At 33.7% G+C, this 22,484-nt stretch overlaps 1 protein-coding gene across 12 annotated transcripts in view; it reads left to right on the top strand.

Annotated features, from left to right (window-relative positions):
* MYO9A (myosin IXA) overlaps positions 1-22,484 on the top strand; it is a 263,388-nt gene that overhangs the window by 73,038 nt on the left and 167,866 nt on the right. For 11 of the 12 annotated variants that reach the window (XM_072809461.1, XM_072809468.1, XM_072809464.1 and 8 more), the window contains exons 6-10: positions 1,371-1,427; positions 4,624-4,721; positions 8,526-8,652; positions 16,179-16,268; positions 19,964-20,080. In XM_072809461.1, the coding sequence (XP_072665562.1) occupies positions 1,371-1,427; positions 4,624-4,721; positions 8,526-8,652; positions 16,179-16,268; positions 19,964-20,080 (489 nt within the window). The remainder of the gene's footprint in view (positions 1-1,370; positions 1,428-4,623; positions 4,722-8,525; positions 8,653-16,178; positions 16,269-19,963; positions 20,081-22,484) is intronic. The other variant, XM_072809467.1, reaches the window with a different exon arrangement.

The following is a 22,484-nucleotide window of genomic DNA, read 5'->3' as shown; positions in this document are numbered from 1 at the left end:
ACTAATATTTAATATTTAATGTTTGTCCTTTGCATGGGATTACTTGAAACCTTTTTTGTATATTTTGAAGTCTAATACATATATCTCTTTGCATGATATTATGATACTAACTTAGAATATGATTATTTTTATAATTTAGCAACTGTCCTATTTGATATGAAATTCATCAAAAGGAATGACTTACAGAATTTGTATTTTTCTATGAAAATCAGAATTCACTCTTAAATTTCCATAATTAAGGGTAATTTCTTGGTAGTTTTTCATTACAGTGGTTTTTCCAATTTTATTATTTCTCATATTAATAAAAATTCTAGAATCAATATTAATGGAATTGGTATACAATACATCACTTAAATAACAGATTATCTTTCCTTGGTTTTTTGATTGAGGCAAGATATAATATCCATGGAAATAAATGCCTTTATGGAAATAAATGCGTTAATGAAGATTTTGTAAGGAAACTAACATTTTGATGATGGATGAAAGGTTGTAGTGTATATTTAAGATTATGAAAGTAACATGTTAGGGCAGCCCTGTGGCTCAGCGGTTTAGTGCTGCCTTCAGCCCAGGGTGTGATCCTGGAGACCTAGGATCGAGTCCCACATTGGGCTCCCTGCATGGAGCCTGCTTCTCCCTCTGCCTGTGTCTCTGTCTCTGTCTCTGTCTCTGTCTCTGTCTCTCTCTCTCTCTCTCTCTCTCTGTGTCTGTCATGAATAAATAAATAAAATCTTAAAAAAAAAAAGAAAGTAACATATTAGGCTTTTCCCAACATATTGCTATGTAACTGATATCTCTTAATTTTGAAACTATGTATTTATATAAACTAATATAACTTTGTATTAATATATTGATTTCAAAGTTATTTAAATTATCATTTCCTGATAAAATACTAGACATTTCTACTGTAATAAAATTATGTAGATTTAAAAAAAATCATCGAGTTAGCTTCTGAGCCTTTTCTTTTCTCTGTTAAACTCTTTATAGATATTTGAGTGATTATTTACTTTTTTAAAAACTAACAATTGTTTTTAAATGAGCTGATAGCCCAGAACTTATTACTCTTCTTCCAGATTTCTTTTTGTTATCAGTGGCCATACCATGCATATTCTTGTCATAAAGTAGTCAGCATTCATAGAATATGAGACTGAGCCAAATCTCAGAGTCACCGGAAAACAGCAAGTATGGATTGGTTGCAATAATATATGATCTCCCAGAATCTGAATGTTTAGCTAGTTGTTTCTTGTTTTATGCTGTTACACAAAATAACTCTCTTTGGGTAGAAGCAGTACTAACTGAATATTACATCTAAGAAATGATTAGAGAAGAATGATAACCATTACTTCTACCTAACTAATCTGCCTTACTTTCAGATAACAAAGAAACCCCTCAGACAGAGCTGGGATGATTATTGCTATGACTCTGAGCCGGTCAGTACAAGTACCTAAATATTCTGTGTTCCTGTTAAAGGACCCTCACTCACCTTGCTCATTTGCACCTATCTCATGACCTAGACAGAAAATCAACTGAAATATAAAGAATCTAGAAAAGAAGAGAAATTAATGTTTAATTTTTTTGAATTGATTTATATGTATATTTATGGTCTGTGGATTAAAAACCAGTCAATTCATTTTTTAAAAAACTTATTCTCATGTTTCTCATGTTTAGTCTGTATTTATTTTGACAATAAATTGATTGCATTCCTGATTTCAGCATTGATGTGGATTCTTATAACTACAGGTTTTTTTCTTGAGGTGTATTTTTTCAGTCATATTTTTAGTAGTTTCATTACTCACATGTTATGAGTAGTATGTATTGTTTATTTTAAAAAGTTGTAGCCTCCCTGTTTTATGTGTCATTTAACAGTCTTTTCACATGATGAATACATGTATGGTTTTTTTTTTTTTTTGGAAAATTTTTTAGTAGCAAAAGAGGCTATAGTCTTTATGTAACTTTCCAAAAATTAAGAATTGAAATTCCTAGAAATAAGATGATTTTATGTTTTTAATTAAGTGATTTAAGGGCATGTATGATGTAATATAAAATGAATGGATAAATTTAGCTTTATTTTTATGTTTTATAAGGACTAGTTTGTAATCAAAAAAGGACACAAAAAATCTTTTTCCTTCCCTTTGTTGTGAGGTCTGATGTAAAGGCTTGAAAACCTGCACTCATCTATATCTACTAATGAACTAATTTATTAACTATTCCGTCTGGAAATATAACATGTCTTAATCCTTGCTTTAAATAACTGTGACTTTAATTTTCACTGCATGTGATTACAAACTTTACTAATTACAAAACTAGTCTATTTCAGAATTGAGAAGGATCAAGAATTATGGACATTAATTTTTTCTTCATACAAAGTTTAATTGCATTATCTTTTCATACTATATCAAGTTATTTATGGTTTCAGATTTTACATTTTGGAAAATTTTAGACATTTAAATTTATAGATTCTGATAAATTTTAGTAGAAAAAATTTATGCTGTTTTGCCCCTCTTGAAAAGCTTCCATCTATCACCTATTATCAAGTGACTATTATCATCAAGTGACTAAGGCTCATTGGGAAGTAGGTAGGAGACTGGCTAAACTCCTTGATTGCCTGTACAGAGCTTATTGTGACATTATGAACTGATCTGCCGTTACTTAGACAGTCTATGTCATGCTTTAGAATTGAGCTCTGAAGCATACAGACTTGACTTGAATACTGGCCTATCCACTTACTAATTTTGAGAACCTGAGCAGGTCACATAATTCTTTTGTTTCTGTGATCTATTTAAGGGGATAAAAATGATCTTTAACTTTTGTGAGAATTTAATTAGTACATCTAAACAGCTTGGTAAAGTGTTTACTATTTATTAAGTATACAGTACATGTTCTCAGAGCCGCTGCCTTTATCAAAATCATCATTATCCATCCTTTCCTTGTAGAATTTTGTACCCATACTCCTCCCTGTATATCTTTCATCACTAGCCTCTCACTTATTGTATTTTCAATCTATTATTGTTTGAACTTTGAATAATTTCTGTTGCTTTTTCTCACGAGTTAATTAATGAAAGCAAGCAGTCAATCTGAGGATATGTTGGTTTGTATTTTCCTCTTAGCTCCTCAGAGTGTACTTGGAGCAAACTAAACTTTTCCTCTGAATTAAGAGAACTTATGCGACTTAGCATTTTAAGAAGAGAGGATTGTTAGGGACTGTTCTGTAATTTGCCTATATTATCATACATAATACAGAATTGTATAAATGATCCCAAGGAGAACAGTGGTGAGAAAATTGCCTTTAACAACAGACCTCTTGTTTCCCATTATATATTGATTTAATTCCTATTCAGGGTTATCCCGTTAAGTAAATAAGCTCAAGCAACTAAGGTTGCTTGGGAGAGTGCAGAGGATTTAGAACTGGACAGATTTTCCTTTGGCCACCCCTGTCATTTAGGTGAATTATTTAACTTCTGAGCCTGTTTTCTTCCATATTGAATGTTTATATAATTATATATATGTACACATAATTATCTCCTTGTGTTTATATTTACTTTAAAACTTTATATTATTCATTAACTCATTCTTAAAGGATCAAAAGCAGATTATAAATGCTAGATACTTGATAGTTTTAAAAATATAAATGAGTACTTTCTCAAAAAGGAATGTTTCATTTAATTCAGTACTTATTCAATAATCCAATGATTATATATTTACTTTAGTGATTACATGCTTTCTTCTTGGCACTGACTTGTTGCTGGAGATCAGCAGTGAATAAAATAGATAACAGTTAATGCATTTATTGAGTACTTTATACAACAACATTCCACAGTTAGATAGATATTTAAAAAGTAAATACATGTGAGGAGGGTTTTGAAAATGTAAATGTAAGGGACTGAGAATATATAGGAAAGGGCTTTAAAAAGTTATTTTATAAAGATAAAGATTACATATGTATTTGACTTTTTTGGGAGCTGAAATGCAAGGATTACTCAAAATATTTTTGTATTTGGTAGTTCACAGCTATCTTTACTAATGTGTGTATTTTGCAGATTTTTGGTTTTCATATATACATTCTTTTGCTGATTGAGAATCATATTTATATAGTTTTATTAGGAACTATTTTTACTATATCTAATATTAATATAAACATCTTTATATAAATCTAGGCTCCATTTATCAACTAAATTACCATCTTTTTAAAATTTATTTTTGTGTCTCAGGATCTAGTTCAGCACCTTGTATAAGGATAGACATTTATTAAATATCTGTCGAATAAATAACATTTGTTTGTGGAATTGAGCTCTCTGAAATGCTTTGGATCTTCAGAACTCTTCAGTACCACTCAAAATCAAACTTGGCATCAGAACATTTTATAATATTGCTAGCTCTGTTATCTTAAGTTATTTTGAGATAACTTGCTTTGGTAATTGTAAAAGGGAGAAAAAAAGGTAGCTTACTGGTATTTTGGTAGTTATGTGTTTAATTTGCATACTTGTAATAAGAATTCTCTAAATATTTCACCAGTTCTAGTTTTTATACACAGGAATACTTAACTAGAATTACTGTATTTCTGAAGAGGCTTATCTTACTTTTCAATAGATAATCTTGATTTCTTCCCCCTTTTTCTTAAATAAGCAGGATTGCTTCTCAGTGGAGGGGGAAGATTTGAGGCATGACTTTGAACGCTTACAGCTGGCCATGGAAATGGTAGGATTTCTTCCCAAGACACGAAGACAGTGAGTTTGTTTATTGTATTCTTATACCCTTGGTAGAGAACAAATCATCATGTGTTTTTCAAAAGTTCACCTTCCTTGGTCCTTTGAAAGAATTTTCTAACAGATATTCCTGATCTAGTGCGTCCTCCTACCTTGTTAAACATTGCTCTGAACATTTACTTTTCTAGCAGACTTGCTTTGCTTTTTTTTTTTTTTTTTATTATAAATTCTTTGAGGTTCTCTTGAAAGTTGGAGCTCTTCTTCCTATAAAAATGTACATCCATAAATATTTGCATACAAGTGAGGGAGTTCCTGGTGTTCCTGAAGTTGGTCCATAGACCTTATTTAAAAACTTGCCTTATAATACTATTTTTATTGCTGCTTCTTTTCTGTGTCATTGATCTCGAATCTTATTAAGGCATGCATACCTATCAGTAAAACATAATTTTCCCTTATTTCCTCTGTAAATTTATGTCTATAGTATTGTACATATTTTATTATAAACAAAATAGAAATGTAAACATGTTGAGATAGAGATGAAGCAAATTATATTTAAAATAAATCTATTTAAAATTAAAGAAACAAATAACCTTGACTCTCACCAGAAAAAAAATAGTAACAGAACTTTTTTTTTTTTTAAGATTTTTTTTTTTTAATCTGATAGAGCACAAGCAGGGGGAATGGCAGGGAGAGAGGGAGAAGCAGGCTACTGCTGAGCAGGAGCCCGATGAGGGGCTTGATCGCAGGACCTTGGGATCATGACCTGAACTGAAGGCAGATGCTGAACAGACTGAGCCACCCTGGTGCCCCAATAGAACTATTTTTTGGGAAAGGGAATTAATTATGTCAGATCTGATTATATTGTCAGTTTTTAAAGTCACACTAAAAGTAGAAGAACGACAGCTCTGCTGTTTGCTTGTTTGCTTTTGATTACTATGAATCTTGAGCTAGTAGATTATTTGCCAAAATCTTTTTTTGAAAGATAAATTAAAATTAAATAACATAATATGTAAATATGCAAGCCCATTTAATTGATCACATAAACTGCAATTCACTGAAATTATTTAGTAAATGAGAGTAACCCTACAGTTAGTTCCTCCATGCCTTATTACTTATAGTCTTTCCTCAGCATATCCCCTTTACTTCATGTGACGCTTGACTGATTGACATATATGGATCTAAGTGTCAATCTGTATATTAAGTGATGGTGAAACTTAATTTAATTTTTTTTTTAGATAACATAAGTTGAAAATAATATATATATACTTCTCATGCACCAAGGGATTGTGTGTCTTTTATACTTTCTGATATCACTGTATCCCGTATTGGAAACCACTGGTAAATATATGTTCTTAGTAGCCTGGCCTATAATTTGACCTTTCTCTATCTTTTAGATATTATCTTCAGATATTCCCTAACACAAGTTTTGCATTTTAACTAGACTGATAGTGTCCTCTAAAACACTATGTTGTGTTCTGAATGTCCAGTATTGTCCTCATTTCTTGAAGGACCCATCTTATCTCTTTTTTAATCATTGAAATACTTTCAGGTTTTTTTTTTTTTTTTGATAGCATATCATATGTACCATGATTCCCTTCTCTTTTGCTCATGAATGACTGTGCTAATAAATTACAACATTACTTTCAACTGCACTCAGATCTAACCCAGCATTCCTTTTAACATAACTTTGCAGGCATCCTAAAATTTGGTATGTAAATCGAAACCTGTTTGCTTTAGAGTACTGTTCATGTCCTTCATTTTAATTTTTTTTAAGTTTATATATTTATTTATTTAAGTAATTTCTGCACTTTCTGTGGGCTTGAACTCATGACCCTGAAATCAAGAGTTACACACTCTACTGAGCCAGCCATGTGCCTCCTGTTCTCCCTTTTTAATGAAATTTTTCTTAACTATGCATTGTTTCTACCCTTAGTATTTTAAGATACCTTGCCTTATATTATAGGGTTTTTGTTGTTTTATCTCCAATGCAAGATTTTAAGCTTTTTGAGAACAGGGATTTTTAAAAATTCATTTTTGTAAATTTTTAAATACTGAATTATTATAGTATATTAGATTGTTTATATAACATTTATTATTATTGGAGACTCTGCATCACATATTTGGGTGTGAGAAAATGTTAACATGCTGATTGTTGAACCCCAGATTCTAAAACGATGTAATTAGCAACCATATTAACTCCTACTAAAAATGATTTTTTAGTAAGTGGCCCATGAATTTGTGTTTTTATGTCTTTTGGCTTCCATTAGTCTTTATAATGGGTCATTTGATACTGAGTTTCCTCTCTAATTTACCACAGTATGTTTATAAATTATTCCTTTATAATTGAATTGTATTTTGCTTGAGTCATGTTAATGATTGAAACATTTACAGTTTTAAATTATTTGAAAAATTAGATCTGTCAATTAGATGTGGATTCAGGACCTTTGAAAGTGTGGCTATTTGGTTCCTAAAGCAGTGTCTTTATTTAGAATACATCCTAATTTTCAGAAAACACATAGTTAAAATTTTGCAGGTAGAACAGATTTATTTTTTATTTTTTTTTAAATTTTTACTTTTATTTATTTATGATAGTCACAGAGAGAGAGAGAGAGGCAGAGACACAGGCAGAGGGAGAAGCAGGCTCCATGCACCGGGAGCCTGACGTGGGATTCGATCCCGGGTCTCCAGGATCGCGCCCTGGGCCAAAGGCAGGCGCCAAACCACTGCGCCACCCAGGGATCCCTGAACAGATTTATAAGAGAATAATTGGATAAGACACAAAGATGTGTATATATATATGAATTTTCAGGAAGAGCTTTTAGATGGAATGTTCAGCTGTGTTAAATGCCTTTGAGAGGTCAGGTAAGTTAGGATATAATATATATTTTTTTAGTTACATGGAGATCCTTGGTAACTTCTCTGAGATATTTTAATGGGGTCAGATGTCAGGATATGATACTAAAATGACAAAGTGAAGAAAAGGAGTATGGGTTAACAGTTTAATAAGATTGTTTGTGAAGGTAAGGAGATGTGGGATCTAGGATGGGTTTTTTAAAGTAACAGAAAACTGAAGATGAGATTATTTTGATAGAAACTTCTTGTAGATTCAGGTAAGAGATAGGAAATAGTTATAATAAAGTTCTGGAGTAAACTGGAGTTCATGAGATAGAGAGCACAAGTAGGGATTTAGTTGTTGTTGACTGGAAGAGGGTCATGTATGTGTTCCTCTGAGACAGAAGGGAAGAATGAATAGAAGGGAGGGTTCAGTTGTAGATGTTTTACAGGAGAAGCCTGATATTAGGTAATATACCCCAATGGCTTCATACTGTTTGTTTTAAAAGCATTTATCAAGGGCAGCGCAGTATGACGTACGAAACTGTTTCTTAAATGGAACTAAGAATAAAAAAATCACTTAGGCTATTTGGTTAAAAAATACAGATTCTAAGACCTTGCCTTTAAAGATTCTGATTCAGTTGTTCTGAAATAGACAATGTAGGGAAGGGCATTTTAGGCAAGATGAAAAGCATTTAGAAAGATATGGACTTTGAAACACTATACAGAATCAGGCAATAGCAAATCCTCTTCAAACAACTATGTCCAGTGGTACAGTGCTGAAAGTAAGGTTATGTAAAGCACTTTGCATCATACTTGACATAGTATAAATAGATCTTATTTATTACAGTTATTATTTCCATATTTTTTATTTTTATGAAGACTAAATACATCATACTTGTCCTGGTTAATTTGCTTGATTAGAATTTTGCAGTGAAATGAGTTTAGAGACTGCACATAAGCAAGCTATAATTTATGGTTTTGTTTTCACAGGATTTTCTCTCTTCTCTCAGCCATACTCCATTTGGGTAATATCTGTTATAAAAAGAAGACCTATCGGGATGACTCCATAGATATCTGTAATCCTGAAGTTCTGCCTATTGTCTCAGAATTATTAGAAGTAAGTAATTGTATTTCAGTTGTCATTTCTCAAATACTGGGTAACTTCTCACTTTTAATTTTGTGTAATTATTTGGTTAAGTTTAAATGGGTTAATGCTTTTTTATTAATAATATTTCTCCAAATGATGGAATTTTTGCTATTGATCTTGCCAGAATCTTTGGAAGGCTTGAGTTTTCTTGTCTGCCTCTTTGGCCTAGATATCCATAATCCTTCAATTTGCTGGATAGGATCAATATTTTACTTTAGACTTTATCATATTCTGAGCCGTTGATAGTTTTTCTGTATTTGAGATTTCTTTTCATACTAAGATTGTGGTTAGAGTATCTGAAGATGGCATATCTGGATGAGTGGAGAGAAAAGTAAATTAAATTTTCTTCTTCATGTCTAAATAGGAGCCAGATATCTTCATCTCCTACCATACTTCTTCCTATAACTAAGGTCTTTATTAACTCATTCTTCCTGGAGTGATGACTTCTCATTCATCTTGAAAGGAGCATCATTTTTTATAGGCCTTCTCCTCTGACTGAACAAGGAAATACGTGTTTGTTTACGAACCTGTGTGTATTCATACTACAGATGTTTTTATATATCCGGCTATAGCTATATAAAGATAAACATGAGGTCGTACTGATGTTCCTAACTAATACGTTATCACGTGGGTCATTCTAGCCTTCTGATCTATAAACTCCCATTTTCACAGTGAGGAAGCTATATCCTACCTTCTGCTGTTCATTTACTGAATTATTCAATTTTACTATTCAGTTGACCCTTAAACTATGTAGGGGTTAGGGGAGACAACCCCCCCCACCCGGCAGTCAGAAATCTGTTTATAACTTTTGACTCCCCCAAAACTTACTGGCCTACTGTTGACCAGAAGCCTTACTGATAACATAAACAGTTGATTAACACACGTTTTATATGTTAGATGCATTATATACTGTATTCTTACAATAAAGTAAGCTAGGGAAAAGAAAATGTTAAGAAATTCAGAAGGAAGAGAAAATACATTTATAGTACTGTATTTATTGAAAAAAACCTCAAATGTAAATGGACTTGTATAGTTAAAATTGGTGGTGTTCAAGGATCAGCTGTGCATGTATCGGAGTGTTTATGTATTTATGTATGTGTGCACTGCTATTGGAAATGACTTTATCAGCTAGAGTATAAAGTGTAGTATTCCTTTTGCCTGTTTTAGTTTTTCATACTCCATTAATTTCCAGTTACTTAGGTTAGCACCTTTTCCTCCTTTAATTGAGGTTGTTTCATATATTTGTCATATAGTTAGATTCTCTTGTCATGGTCTGCATTCTTTCCTAGGATCCTCCAGTGTCTGAAAAGATTTGTTCTTTGTGCTATATGGGTTATGGCAAGTGCATAATGTCTCGTTTCTCTATTACAGTATCATGTAGAATAGTTTCATTCCTAAAAATCTCCTCTGCTTCACCTGTTCAGTACCTCTCCTCAAACCCCTGGCAACCACTGATTTTTTACTACCTCTATAAATTTGCCTTCTTCAGAATGTAGCATAATTGAAATTATATAGTATGCAGCCTTTTCAGACAGACACGTTTCACTTAGCAGTATGTATTTAAGATTCATTCATGTGTCTTTGTGGATTGATAGCTCATTTCCCTGTATTGCTGGGTAAAATGCCATGTGTAGATGCACCATAGTTTGTTTCTTCGTTCACCTATTGAAGGACATCTTGGTTCTTCCCATTTTTTTGCTGTTATGAATAGCCTTCTTTTTTTCTGTTAAAATATCACTATCTTTCAAATCTTGGTTCTTGTGTCTCTTTTTAGGGTTTTAACCTTATTTTAAATGGTCAAACTGACTACATTAGGATAGAATATTTGCATCTTCTTAGCATGATTTAATTTTGGTTTTGTAGCAGAAAGTTAATTGTTTACTAGTTTGTGCCTGTTATAAGGTGGCAGTGCTCTTTGAGAGCAATGGATGCCTCTTTCTTATTTATCTGATCTTAGAGTGCTTATTATTTTGCACATGCCTGAATGTCGTTTATTAACTTTAACAAAATGTTTTAGTTAGTCTGGCAGACAGGGGCTGGAGAAAGAAACACACTGAATTGAAACTAGGCTCACTCTTTGGAAAGAAGTTCTACCAGGATGTGGAGTGTGGTATCTGAAGGTGGTAATTTTGAAGGTCATGGGGATCAGAGAACAGACTATATTTCCATCAGGCATTTTAGGTGATATTTTAGTCAACATTTGGTCAACAGAAACACTTGGTATTGTCATAATAATAGTACATTGTAGCTAGTGGTTTTATTTACATGTTCAAGCATTCAGCAAGTACAAAGGCTTCTGGTCCTCGTGCAGTATTCCTTCTTTGGTTAGAGACTGATAAGAGCAATTCAGGTAATTCTAAAAGGAGCCAAGGTATTGGTGAAAAAGGAGAAATCCACTTCTGAGAATCAGGCTTACCAGTGTCAAAGTTAGACTAATTGCAAAAATGATTTGATAGCAAATCTTACTTTTGAACCCAAGCTTCTTAACTTCTTTATATTTTTAGACATTTTATTTATTTATTTGAGACAAAGAACATGTGAGTGGGAGGTGGGCAGAGGGAGAGAGAGAGAGAATCCCAAGCAGACTCCCTGCTGAGTGAAGAGCCCATCAAATGGCTCAGTCCCACAACCTTGAGATCATGACCTGAGCTGAAATCAAGAGTAGCATGCTAAACCGATTGAGCCAACAGGTGCCCCTTAACATCCTTCTTGTTGTGTTTAGTTGGGACTGGTTCTAGGAATGGAGATTTGGTAATAAGTAGGAAGAAGTTATCTTCAAAGTTGAGAAGCTAGACAAGTACTGACAGGATCTATACATAATAAGTATCCTGCTTGTATTCAGTTCTTAGAAATTATTTTTAAAGATAATTTCTTAATCAACGGAGGGTTGCTGGAGGGGATGAGGCAGGGCGGTGGGATAACTGAATGATGGACATTAAGGAGGGCATGTGATATAATGAGCACTGGGTAGTATATAAGACTGATGAATCACTGCTGAAATTAATAATATATGTTAATTAATTGAATTTAAATTAAAAAATAAAATAAGAAAATAGAATGATTTCCTGTAATTGGTTAAAATTGGTAATAATAATAATTGCAACCTTAAGGCTTTTGTTGAGCTAGAATTCAAAGATTAGGAGTAATAACTGGTTTAATTAAAATGTAAACTCTAGTTAAGATTTAATTTAATTCCTCTCCTTCTCAAAGTGATTCAGTTCATTGATAAATATAGATTTAGCTTTTAAGAACAAATGTTTCTGAAATTATTTTTTTCAATTATTTTTGTAATATTGTAGTTACCTCAGGCAGCAGTGAATTTTTTTTTTAATATTTTGAATATTCTCTTTACTGAATTCTGTTTGGGATATATACTTGTGAAATTATTGAAAGGTAAACAAGCTCCTGTAGATTAATTGTGGGTAATTGTGGAGCATATTTTTGTTGCATATTTTGGAGCATATCAGAACCATCCCCATTATCAAAAACTTCAGTTTTTAACAGATTTATATATTTTGAATATATTTTAACATCTGTTGAAACAATATAAAGAATAGATTTTTAACACATATCTGTTTCTCAATTAAGTGAAGATGAGAAACATTGTAGACCAAATATATTTTTTTTAATTTTTATTTATTTATGATAGTCACACAGGGAGAGAGAGAGAGAGAGGCAGAGACACAGGCAGAGGGAGAAGCAGGCTCCATGCACCGGGAGCCCGACGTGGAATTCGATCCCGGGTCTCCAGGATCGCGCCCCGGGCCAAAGGCAGGCGCCAAACCGCTGCGCCACCCAGGGATCCCTTGTAGACCAAATATTGAGCTCATTCTTAGTTATTTTGTATTAATAAAGTTTATTAATTTTAAAAGTCATGTTTGTACAACTAAGGACATTTGGGAAATTACAGAGGAAGTTGATTAAAATATGAATTCAGTAATATTTTCTTCAGGAAGCTTATCAAAGATAAGCAAGATTAGTGTGTTTTGTGCAGTTGTGCATATGAGGGTAGATCTGTGTACAATCATTTTTAGGTTTTAGTGCCAGCATTAAGCCAACTATCTAAAATGAATTGGGTAGTTATTTATCCTTTTAAATTTTTTCTGCATTTAAGGTAAGAATCATTAGCAAAGAATAATATATTCCTTAAAGATTTGAGAGATAACAACCCTATGATCAACTAACTGTATTAGATGTCCTTCCCATTTGTTTTGAATTAACCAGTTTTTTTTAGGATTTTCAAATCTGGCTTGAGTTCATTTTGATAATTTGTGTTTATCTAGGAAATCATGTGTTGATTAAATGTTTAAAATTTATTGTTTTTCATTCTTTCTAAGTATTCTGTATGTTTAAAAACTTTTTTTCTGTGGTGTTAGCTTTATGTTTGTATTTCTTAATTTTTTAAATTTAGTGAGAGTTGTCTTATTTTCAGATAATTGGCCTTTAGATATATCAGTTCTACCATTTTGCTTAATATGTATTAATTTCTTTTTAAACATATTTTCTTCTTCATTTTCATTTGACAGAGAGAGAGCCCGTGCACACAAGCAGGGGGGAATGGCAGGCAGAGGGGGAGAAGCAGGCTCCTGATGTGGGGGCTCAATCCCAGGACCCTGAGATCCTGACTTGAGTTGAAAGCAGACACTTAACCAACTGAGCCACCCAGGCACACTCCTTCCTCTGATAAATTATTATTGTTCTCAGTACACAATATATATAGAAAGCAATATAATAAACACCTGTGTACTCACAGCCCCACCCATGTAATAAAATATTACACAAAATTGTAGCTCACTTTATACTCTGCCATGCCAGAAGTAAACACTCATATAAGTTTGGTGCTTATCATTCTCATTCTTGTTTTATTTTCATAATAGATGTTTGCATAAAGAATATATAGTTTTTAAATATATTTTCATATTTTATGTAAATGTTTTACTATGTCATTCTAAAACTTTTTCATTCCAATTATGTTTTTGACATTTTTAGTACTGATTTAAATATTCTAGATGATGATTCATGGTTGCTTTGTAAAATTTCATTATATGAGTAAAACTATTTTTTTTTAATGGCGATTGAGGTCCTTTATTTTTAAGGATTTTATTTATTTATTCATGAGAATACACAGAGAGGAGAGAGAGAGAGGGGCAGAGGAAGAAGCAGGCTCCATGCAGGGAGCCCAACGCAGGACTTGATCCTGGGTCTCCAGGATCAGGCCCTGGGCTGAAGGCGGCACTAAACTGCTGAGCCACCCGGACTGCCCAATTGAAGTCATTTGTAATTTTTCACTTATTGGTAGTACTGTGATAGGCATTTTTGCACATGTCTCCTTGCTGGCATGTGTGAGAATTATTTTAGAATATAGTCCAAGGAGTATAGTTTTTAGGTTGTGGTATACATACACATAAATAGTTGACTGATATTGACAGATTACTGTCTATAGTGATTGTACCAGTTTATATAAGTGTATGGAAGTAACTTTTGCTCCACATTGTTGCTTAAAAAAATTTCTTGAGTTTGTACTGCATAGATCATTTATTTTTAAATATTCACTTTTAGTAATAATTGCTTAACCTCACAATAAAAGTGTTTTTTTTAATCACATAAGTTTTTTCTTAGTTTTTTTTTTTTTAAGATTTTATTTACTTATTCATGAGAGACACAGAGAGAAAAGCAGAGGCATAGACAGAGGGAGAAGCAGACATCTTGCTGGGAGCCTGATGTGGGACTCAGTCCCCAGGATCATGACCTGAGCTGAAGGTGACGCTCAACCATTGAGCCACCCAGGTGTCCCAGTTTTTTCTTATTTTTATTAGTTTCGTCCTGCTTGTGTAATCTGGTAATATTTTTGTTTTTCAAAACATTTTAAGTATATATGAAAGCTTGAGGTCTTATATTTAAACTTTGGCTATTTTTAGTTTTACTGCAGTTTGTAAAGGTAATGCTCCTCAGATTCTTTTTCCAGTTTGTTTTGAATTTGAAGACTGGCAGTGAATGCTCCAAAAGAAGGTATATTTCCTTTATGATATCACATTTTAAAAAATGATTGATCTCATGATGCCTGGGTGGCTCAGATTTTGATTGTCTGCCTTTGGCTCAGGGTGTTTTCCCGAGATCTGGCATTGGGTCCCACATTGGGCTCTTTGCGAGGAGCCTGCTTCTCCCTCTGCCTGTGTCTCTGCCTCTCTCTTTGTGTGTCTCTTGTGAATAAATAAATCTTCAAAAATAAAAAAGATTGATTTGTCATGAATTGGTGGTGGCAGGATCATGCTTCACTCTATTGTTTTGTAACTCATTTTCTCCTTATAATTGAATCTTTTTTGCTTGATATACATTATATCATGTACTTAAAATTTTATGAGTGCTATATCTTTTTTTGTGTAAATATTTTTATAAAATACCCTTGTTTTACCATTTCATGCCCCTCAGTGTGGCAAAAGTCAGTAGTCTGATAATATCAAGTATAGTGAAGGTTTGAAGAAATAGGAATGCTCAGGGCTGATGAGAGAGCAGATTGGTGAGAACTAAATACAGTAGTTTAGCAATATGAAAGATGAAAGATGTGATGTGTATGCTATTAAAGATGAAAATGTGTATGCTATTATATAGTAATTCCACTTTTAGATTTATACTTCGGAGAAACTCTTGAACTCATATGCAAGAATATTCACTTCAGTTTACTTCCTAATAGTGCAAAATGGTAATTACTGTAAATGCCTACATGTAGAAGAATGGATTAAACACTAGTAATTTATATACTGGGAAGCTGTATAGCAGTTAAAATGAATAAGCTTGATCTAAATTATCAATGTAGTTGGATCTCAAAAACATATGGGCAGTATGATTTCATAAAGATAAGAGTTAAATATACTTGGCAGTATAATGTATTTGCAAATACATCTAGTAAATATACTATATATATATATATATATATATACACACACACACACACACCTGAACTGAAGTAATAACGTGTCAAATTCATGATAGTATTTACCTCTAGAGAGAATGAAAAAAAAGGAAGCATCAACTTTATTTTAAAGATTAACACAAATAAATATAAAACCTCTGGAAACATAAATAAGTACTCATTGTAATGTTCCTGGGATTCAAGAAGTATTGTCACTTTTTAGTCCTTGAATGCAAGTTGTGGGATTATGGTTGATCATCTTAAAATTTTTTTGCACTATTCTGTATTTTCCATATTTGGCACAAAGAAATATGTGTCTCCATTGTGATCAGAAAGAAAACTTTAACTAAAAAGACTCATCTGTCTTACCCTCTCTGTTTTGGGTTGGGGTATGGGAAGTGGTGTGAGTGGAACATTTAACTTTCACCTTGGCCAGTATTTAAATTGCTAAATGTATTGTCTTTGCTTTTTCTATTGTATATTTGCTAATCTCATTAAACATTGTTTTCTCTATTTGGATTTTCAATAAATAATTCCACTCATTGTCATAAATCTTATACACTAAATTTAGTTTTGTCTTCTCTAGGTTAAAGAAGAGATGCTATTTGAGGCATTAGTTACAAGGAAGACTGTGACAGTGGGAGAAAAGCTTATTTTGCCATATAAGCTCGCAGAGGTATGAATGGATTTTCTTTTCCTTTTTTTTTTTTTTGTAAAAGATTTTATTTATTTATTCATGAGAGGCAGAGAGAGAGGCAGAGACACAGGCAGAGGGAGAAGCAAGCTCCATGCAGGGAGCCTGACGTGGGACTTGATCCTGCGTCTCCAGGATCACACCCTGGGCTGAAGGTGGCGCTAAACCACTGAGCCACTGGGGCTGCCCCCTGAATGGATTTTCTTAAGATCAGAGTACTCGGAACAGTTTTAGAAGTTTGAATTTTTGTTCTTTTAACAGAATGAAAATAACAAAGTGTTGATTGAAATATTTTTCGAGCCCTTGAAATTCGGTTGTGAACATTCCATCAACTTGAAAACTTAAAATTGAATGTCTGTAGGCATACATTTTTCTCCAGAGATCTTTATCTGTTCACCATTCTTAAGTTTTATATTATTAATATGAGGTGAATAGGTAGTAGATAGATTTACAAATGAGCAGTATTTGATCCAATTGATGATTTATTCTTCAGGCAGTTTCTTATCTTTCAGAACATCATTCTCTTCTGGTTCACTTTTTTGTTGTTGACCACTCATTTGTAATTCCTTTTGTTTGCTCTTTTCCACTTAACCTCTAAAAAATGTAGTGCTCTAGTACACAGTCTTTTGTCTTTTCTTCTCTATAATCCTTATCCAGGTGATCTCACCTAGTCCCATGAAGAGTATCATCTGTATCCTGAAGCTTCTAGATGAGATTTATTGCTGTCATTGTCTTTTTTATTATAATATATTATTCAGATGTATTTGAATGGGAAAATTATTGAAAGCCTACTGTTCTGTAGTGTAATTTAATGACAGTGATGGGAAATCACAGACTATGACAGTTATTAAAATAGGACAGGAATGTGAGATTAGAAGACAGAGGTAGAGATTAGTGAAAGAACTGTGAAAAAAAAAAAAAAAGAACTGTGGAGGGGTGCCTGGGTGGCTCTGTGGTTCAGTGTCTGGCTTCAGCTCCGATCGAGTCCCCCATCGGGCTCCCCACAGGGAGCCTGTTTCTCCCTCTGCCTAGGTCTCTGCCTCTCTCTCTGTGTTTCTCATGAAAAAATAAATAAAATCTTAAAAGAACAAAAAGAACTGTGGAGAATGGTTTCTAGGCTGACACTGGTCCATTTATCCTATTTTTGGGGTTCTTCCTATAACTGTGCCATGAAATCTACATTTCTTCATTATATCATGTGCCTTACCTCATAGTCTCCAACTTTGAAAGCTGCTTTCTAAACAGAAAAAGCCAAACCTTTTTAAGAGTTTTGCCCTTCCTTTACTTTATAAGGGTTCAGTACTTTTGTAATTTCTCTTATAACTTTTGTCAATGTAAAATATTTCCTGGAGTGCTCAGGCAGTTAAGTATTTGACTCTAGGCTTCAGCTCAGGTCATGATCTCAGGGTTGTGAGATCAAGCCCCCATCAGACTCTGTGCTGGGCAGCAAGGAGCCTGCTTGAGATTCTGTCCTTTTGCCCCTTCCCTCTCCCTAGCTCTCTTAAAATTTTTCTTATGTTTATTTACATTTTTAACTTTAAATTCAACTTTCTGAGATGATTTTTGTAGACCCTGCTTTATTTTTGTTTGCATCTGTTTGGTGTATTTATTTATTTGTCTAGTAAATATTTGAAAATCTTTGTGTCCAGAAATGTACTGGGCATTAGGAATAAAATAAGGAGCAGTCCTTAATGATTTTAATATTTTATCTGAAGAGCGATGGAAAGGTCTTAAAATGTTTTAGCAAAAAAGTGTCTTAGATTTTTTTCCTAAAGATTGATTGATTGATTGATTGGTTTGACAGAGAGAGAGAGAGAATGAGAGAGTGCACACACACACAGAGGGCAAGGAGAAGCAAGCTCCTCACTGGAGGAGCTTGATGTGAGGCTCAATTCCACTCTGCGGAGCATGGCCCCTCTTCCTAGTTCACAGGTTGTTGACAAGGATTCAGTTCCTTGCAGTTACAGGATTAAGAGTCATGCTCAGCAGAGTTTGCTTGTGGTGCTTTACACAACATGGCAGTTTGCTTCATCAGAGGCTCTGATGGAAAGGCTCAGTCTCTTTTAAGAGACTTCTCTGATTGTCAGCTACCCAGGGTAATCCTCCTTTGATTAATTAAAAAAAATCAGCTGATTTTGGGTCATAGTTGTCTTTTAAATCCCTTTGTCATATAAGATAAGATAGTTACTGGAGTGAAATTCATCATATTTACTGTCCTGCCCATAATTAACAGGAGGGAGGTATACGGAATGGGAATCTTGACAACCATCTTAGAGTTTTGTCTAACATAGAGGGCAAGAATGAATGTGGAATGATGAGTTTGGAGGCTGTAGTAGTAGTACTGGGGAGAAAGAGGCTTGCTGCTTTGTCTAAAATAGTGATATACTGATAGGGAGAAATGGGTATATTTGAGAAGAAAGAAATTTAGACAATAAAATCAACAGAATCCAGCAATGATTTGCTTAATGGGAAGCAAGGAGAAAGAAGGAAATATTAAGGATAAATTCTAATTTTCTGGTTCACACAACTGTAAGAGTATTGGTACCATTCATTGAGATAAGAAACACTCAGTGAGATCTTATTTGGGTGGGAAAATATTAATTGGTATTTGGGTTTATTGAGATTAAACTTTGATAGGACCACATTTCAGAGAAGAGAGGCCAAAAGTATAATATTGGGAGTTATGGAGTAAATAAGTATTATATTGGTATATTTGGATTCTTTCTGACTGCTACTTTATGCAAATAGTGGTTAATGTAAACCATAAGTAGGTGGGTTATAGTTTTTATTTTATTTTATTATTTTTTTAAAAGATTTTATTTATTTATTCATAGACACACAGAGAGAGAGGCAGAGACACAGGCAGAGGGAGAGGGAGAAGCAGGCTCCATGCTGGGAGCCCGATGTGGGACTCGATCCCAGGTCTCCAGGATCACACCCCAGACTGCAGGCAGCGCCAAACTGCTGCGCCACCAGGGCTGCCCTATAGTTTTTAGTTTAATGTGAAGATCTGTCTTTTCATGAAAAAAATTCAACCCATTTGTATTTTTTATGCTAATATATTTTCTTTTTCTGTGCTTTTGTGTCTTACGCTTGAGTTTTTAGTTTTAAAATCTTTTGCTGAATTAGATTAGATTGCCTTCATTCTTCCCTCTGAAAAAAATAGAACGGTGGTTCCCATCGTATAATCTATTATTGATTTTTTTGAATTTTAAAGATACTTTGTTGATAACTTGCTTAAGTGTAGAGTTCTAGGGTCACATTCCGTTTTCTCTCAGAACTCGCGACCATTTTCCAATTATTTTCAAGTTTCTGATGTTGAAGATAGAGAATTTTTTTTTTTTTTTTTTTTTTTTAGAATGGGCTGGAGTCTGGGCTTCAGCCAAAGCTTTTTTTTTTTTTTTTTTTTTTATTATTATTTATGATAGTCACACAGAGAGAGAGAGAGAGGCAGAGACACAGGCAGAGGGAGAAGCAGGCTCCGTGCAGGGAGCCTGACGTGGGACTCAATTCCGGGTCTCCAGGATCAGGCCCTGGGCTAAAGGTGGCGCCAAACCACTGGGCCACCAGGTCTGCCCAGCTTTCTTTATTAATTGAGAGCAAAATAGACTTTGTTATAGTGCCTTAGATTATTGCCATCTTCATTTGTTCTGTAACCTTTTTCTTTTTTTTTTCAGGCTGTGACTGTGAGGAACTCCATGGCTAAGTCTTTATATAGTGCCCTATTTGACTGGATAGTTTTTCGGATTAATCACGCACTTCTGAATAGTAAAGATTTGGAGCAAAATACGAAGGTATACATTGGGCTATTATATATTTTTCCTGGAAAATGATTTTAATAAAATAATAATAATACATGAAATTTAAAAACACAGAATTATGTAGAGTAATAAATAAGAATCACCTTTTATTTATATTCCTTGCTGTTTCCCTCCTTATGTGCATTTTTATTACCTTATTCAGGGAAACTACCATTTTGTGTATCTTTTCAGACCTTTTCCTTATGTACATGTCTATGTGTGTGTGTGTGTGTGTGTGTGTATATATATACACACACACATAGTTGCTTTTAAAAATAAAAATAGAATTATGTTATCTGTATGTTTCTTTTATTTTTTTTTTACCTGAAATATATCTGGAACCTCATTATTTTTAATAACTTTGTAATATTATATAATATATATCATAAATTTCCCCATAAAATATATTACATTTATTTTATTGTTATAAATGATGATACAAAAAATATTCTTTGTGTATGTTTCTCCAAGATAAAATCCTCAAGATGAATTGCTGGATTTAAGAATATATACATTTTAGAATTTTGGTAGCTACTTAAATTGCTTTTCAAAATAGACTACACTTTCACTGGTAGTGTATGAAAATGCCTGTTTCCTCACACCTTTACTCACATTGGATATTATCAGTTGTTTCATCTATTAATCTGATTAGGAGGACTATCCCATTTTATTGTCTGTTATTTCAATGGTAGATGAAAGTCGAGTATCTTAGGTTTTTCATCACTTGATTATATATTTTGCTATTTTTATGTTGTTCGTTTTGTCTTTCTTTTTTTCGGGGTCATGGTGGATATTGCAGACTCATAGTTTGATATATATTGCATATATTTTTTTGATTTTTTTTTTTTATTTTTTTTTTATTTTTTTTAAATTTTTTTTTATTTATTTATGATAGTCACAGAGAGAGAGAGAGAGAGAGGCAGAGACACAGGCAGAGGGAGAAGCAGGCTCCATGCACTGGGAGCCCAATGTGGGATTCGATCCCGGGTCTCCAGGATAGCGCCCTAGGCCGAAGGCTGGCGCCAAACCGCTGCGCCACCTAGGGATCCCTTTTCTTGATTTTTAATATTTATTTATGTTGTGTTTTAGGGCCCATATGTTTTAAATTTTGGGGCAGTTAATTCTGTCATATTTTTCCTTGATTTTCCTGGGTTTTATTTATTGGTTTTTCTTACGTAGGAAGGCCTCTTTTATCCCAAGATTATAAAAATATTTATTCTTGTACTTTTAGAATTTAATTTTTATATTTAGATTTTTATCTAATTGGAATTTATTTAAGATTTAAAACTCTTTTTTTTACATTTGTTTTTATTTAAGTTTGATTTGCTATCATATGGTATAACACCCAGTGCTCTCATCCCATCAAGTGCCCTCCTCAGTGCCCGTCACCCAGTTACTCCATCCCTCCGCCCACCTCCCCTTCCACAACCCTTTGTTCGTTTCCCAGAGTTAGAAGTCTCTCATGGTTTGTCTCCCTCTCTAATTTTTACCACTCAGTTCCCCTCCTTTCCTTTGCAATCCCTTTCATTATTTCTTATATGCCACATATGAGTAAAACCATATGATGATTGTCCTCCAATTGACTTACTTCACTCAGGATAATACCCTCCAGTTCCATCCATGTTGAAGGAAATGGTGAGTATTTGTCCTTTCTGATGGCTGAGTAATATTCCATTGTACATATATATACCACATCTTTATCCATTCATCTGTTGAAGGACAACATGGCTCCTTCCACAGTTTGGCTATTGTGGACATTGCTGCTATGAACATTGGAGTGCAGGTGTCCTGGTGTTTTACTACATCTGTATCTTTGGGGTAAAAACCCAGTAGTGCAATTGGTGGGTCGTAGGGTAGCTCTATTTTTAACTTCTTGAGGAACCTCCACACTGTTTTCCAGAGTGGCTGCACCAGTTTGCATTCCCACCAGTAGTGCAAGAGAGTTCCTTCCCCCTTCTCCACATCCTCTCCAACATTTGGTGTTTCCTGTCTTGTTAATTTTCACTATTCTCACTGGCGTGAGGTGGTATCTCGTTGTGGTTTTGTTTTATTTCCCTGATAGCATGTGATGCAGAGCATTTTCTTATGTGCTTGTTGGCCGTGTGTATGTCTTCTTTGGATAAATTTCTGTTCATGTCTTCTGCCCATTTCATGATTGGATTTTTTTTGTTTCTTGGGTGTTTGAATATGATGAGCTCTTTATAGATCTTGGATACTAGCGCCTTATCTAATATGTCATTTACAAATATTTTCTCCCATTCTGTAGGTTGTCTTTAGTTTTGTTGACTGTTTCTTTTGCTGTGCAGAAGCTTTTTATCTTGATTAAATCCCAGTAGTTCATTTTTGCTTTTGTTTCCCTTGCCTTTGTAGATGTATCTTGCAAGAAGTTACTGTGGCC

The sequence above is a fragment of the Canis lupus genome, chromosome 32, assembly GCF_048164855.1.
Source record: "Canis lupus baileyi chromosome 32, mCanLup2.hap1, whole genome shotgun sequence".
In the NCBI taxonomy this organism is placed as follows: Eukaryota; Metazoa; Chordata; class Mammalia; order Carnivora; family Canidae; genus Canis; species Canis lupus.
This window is presented reverse-complemented; position numbering and strand designations above follow the sequence as displayed.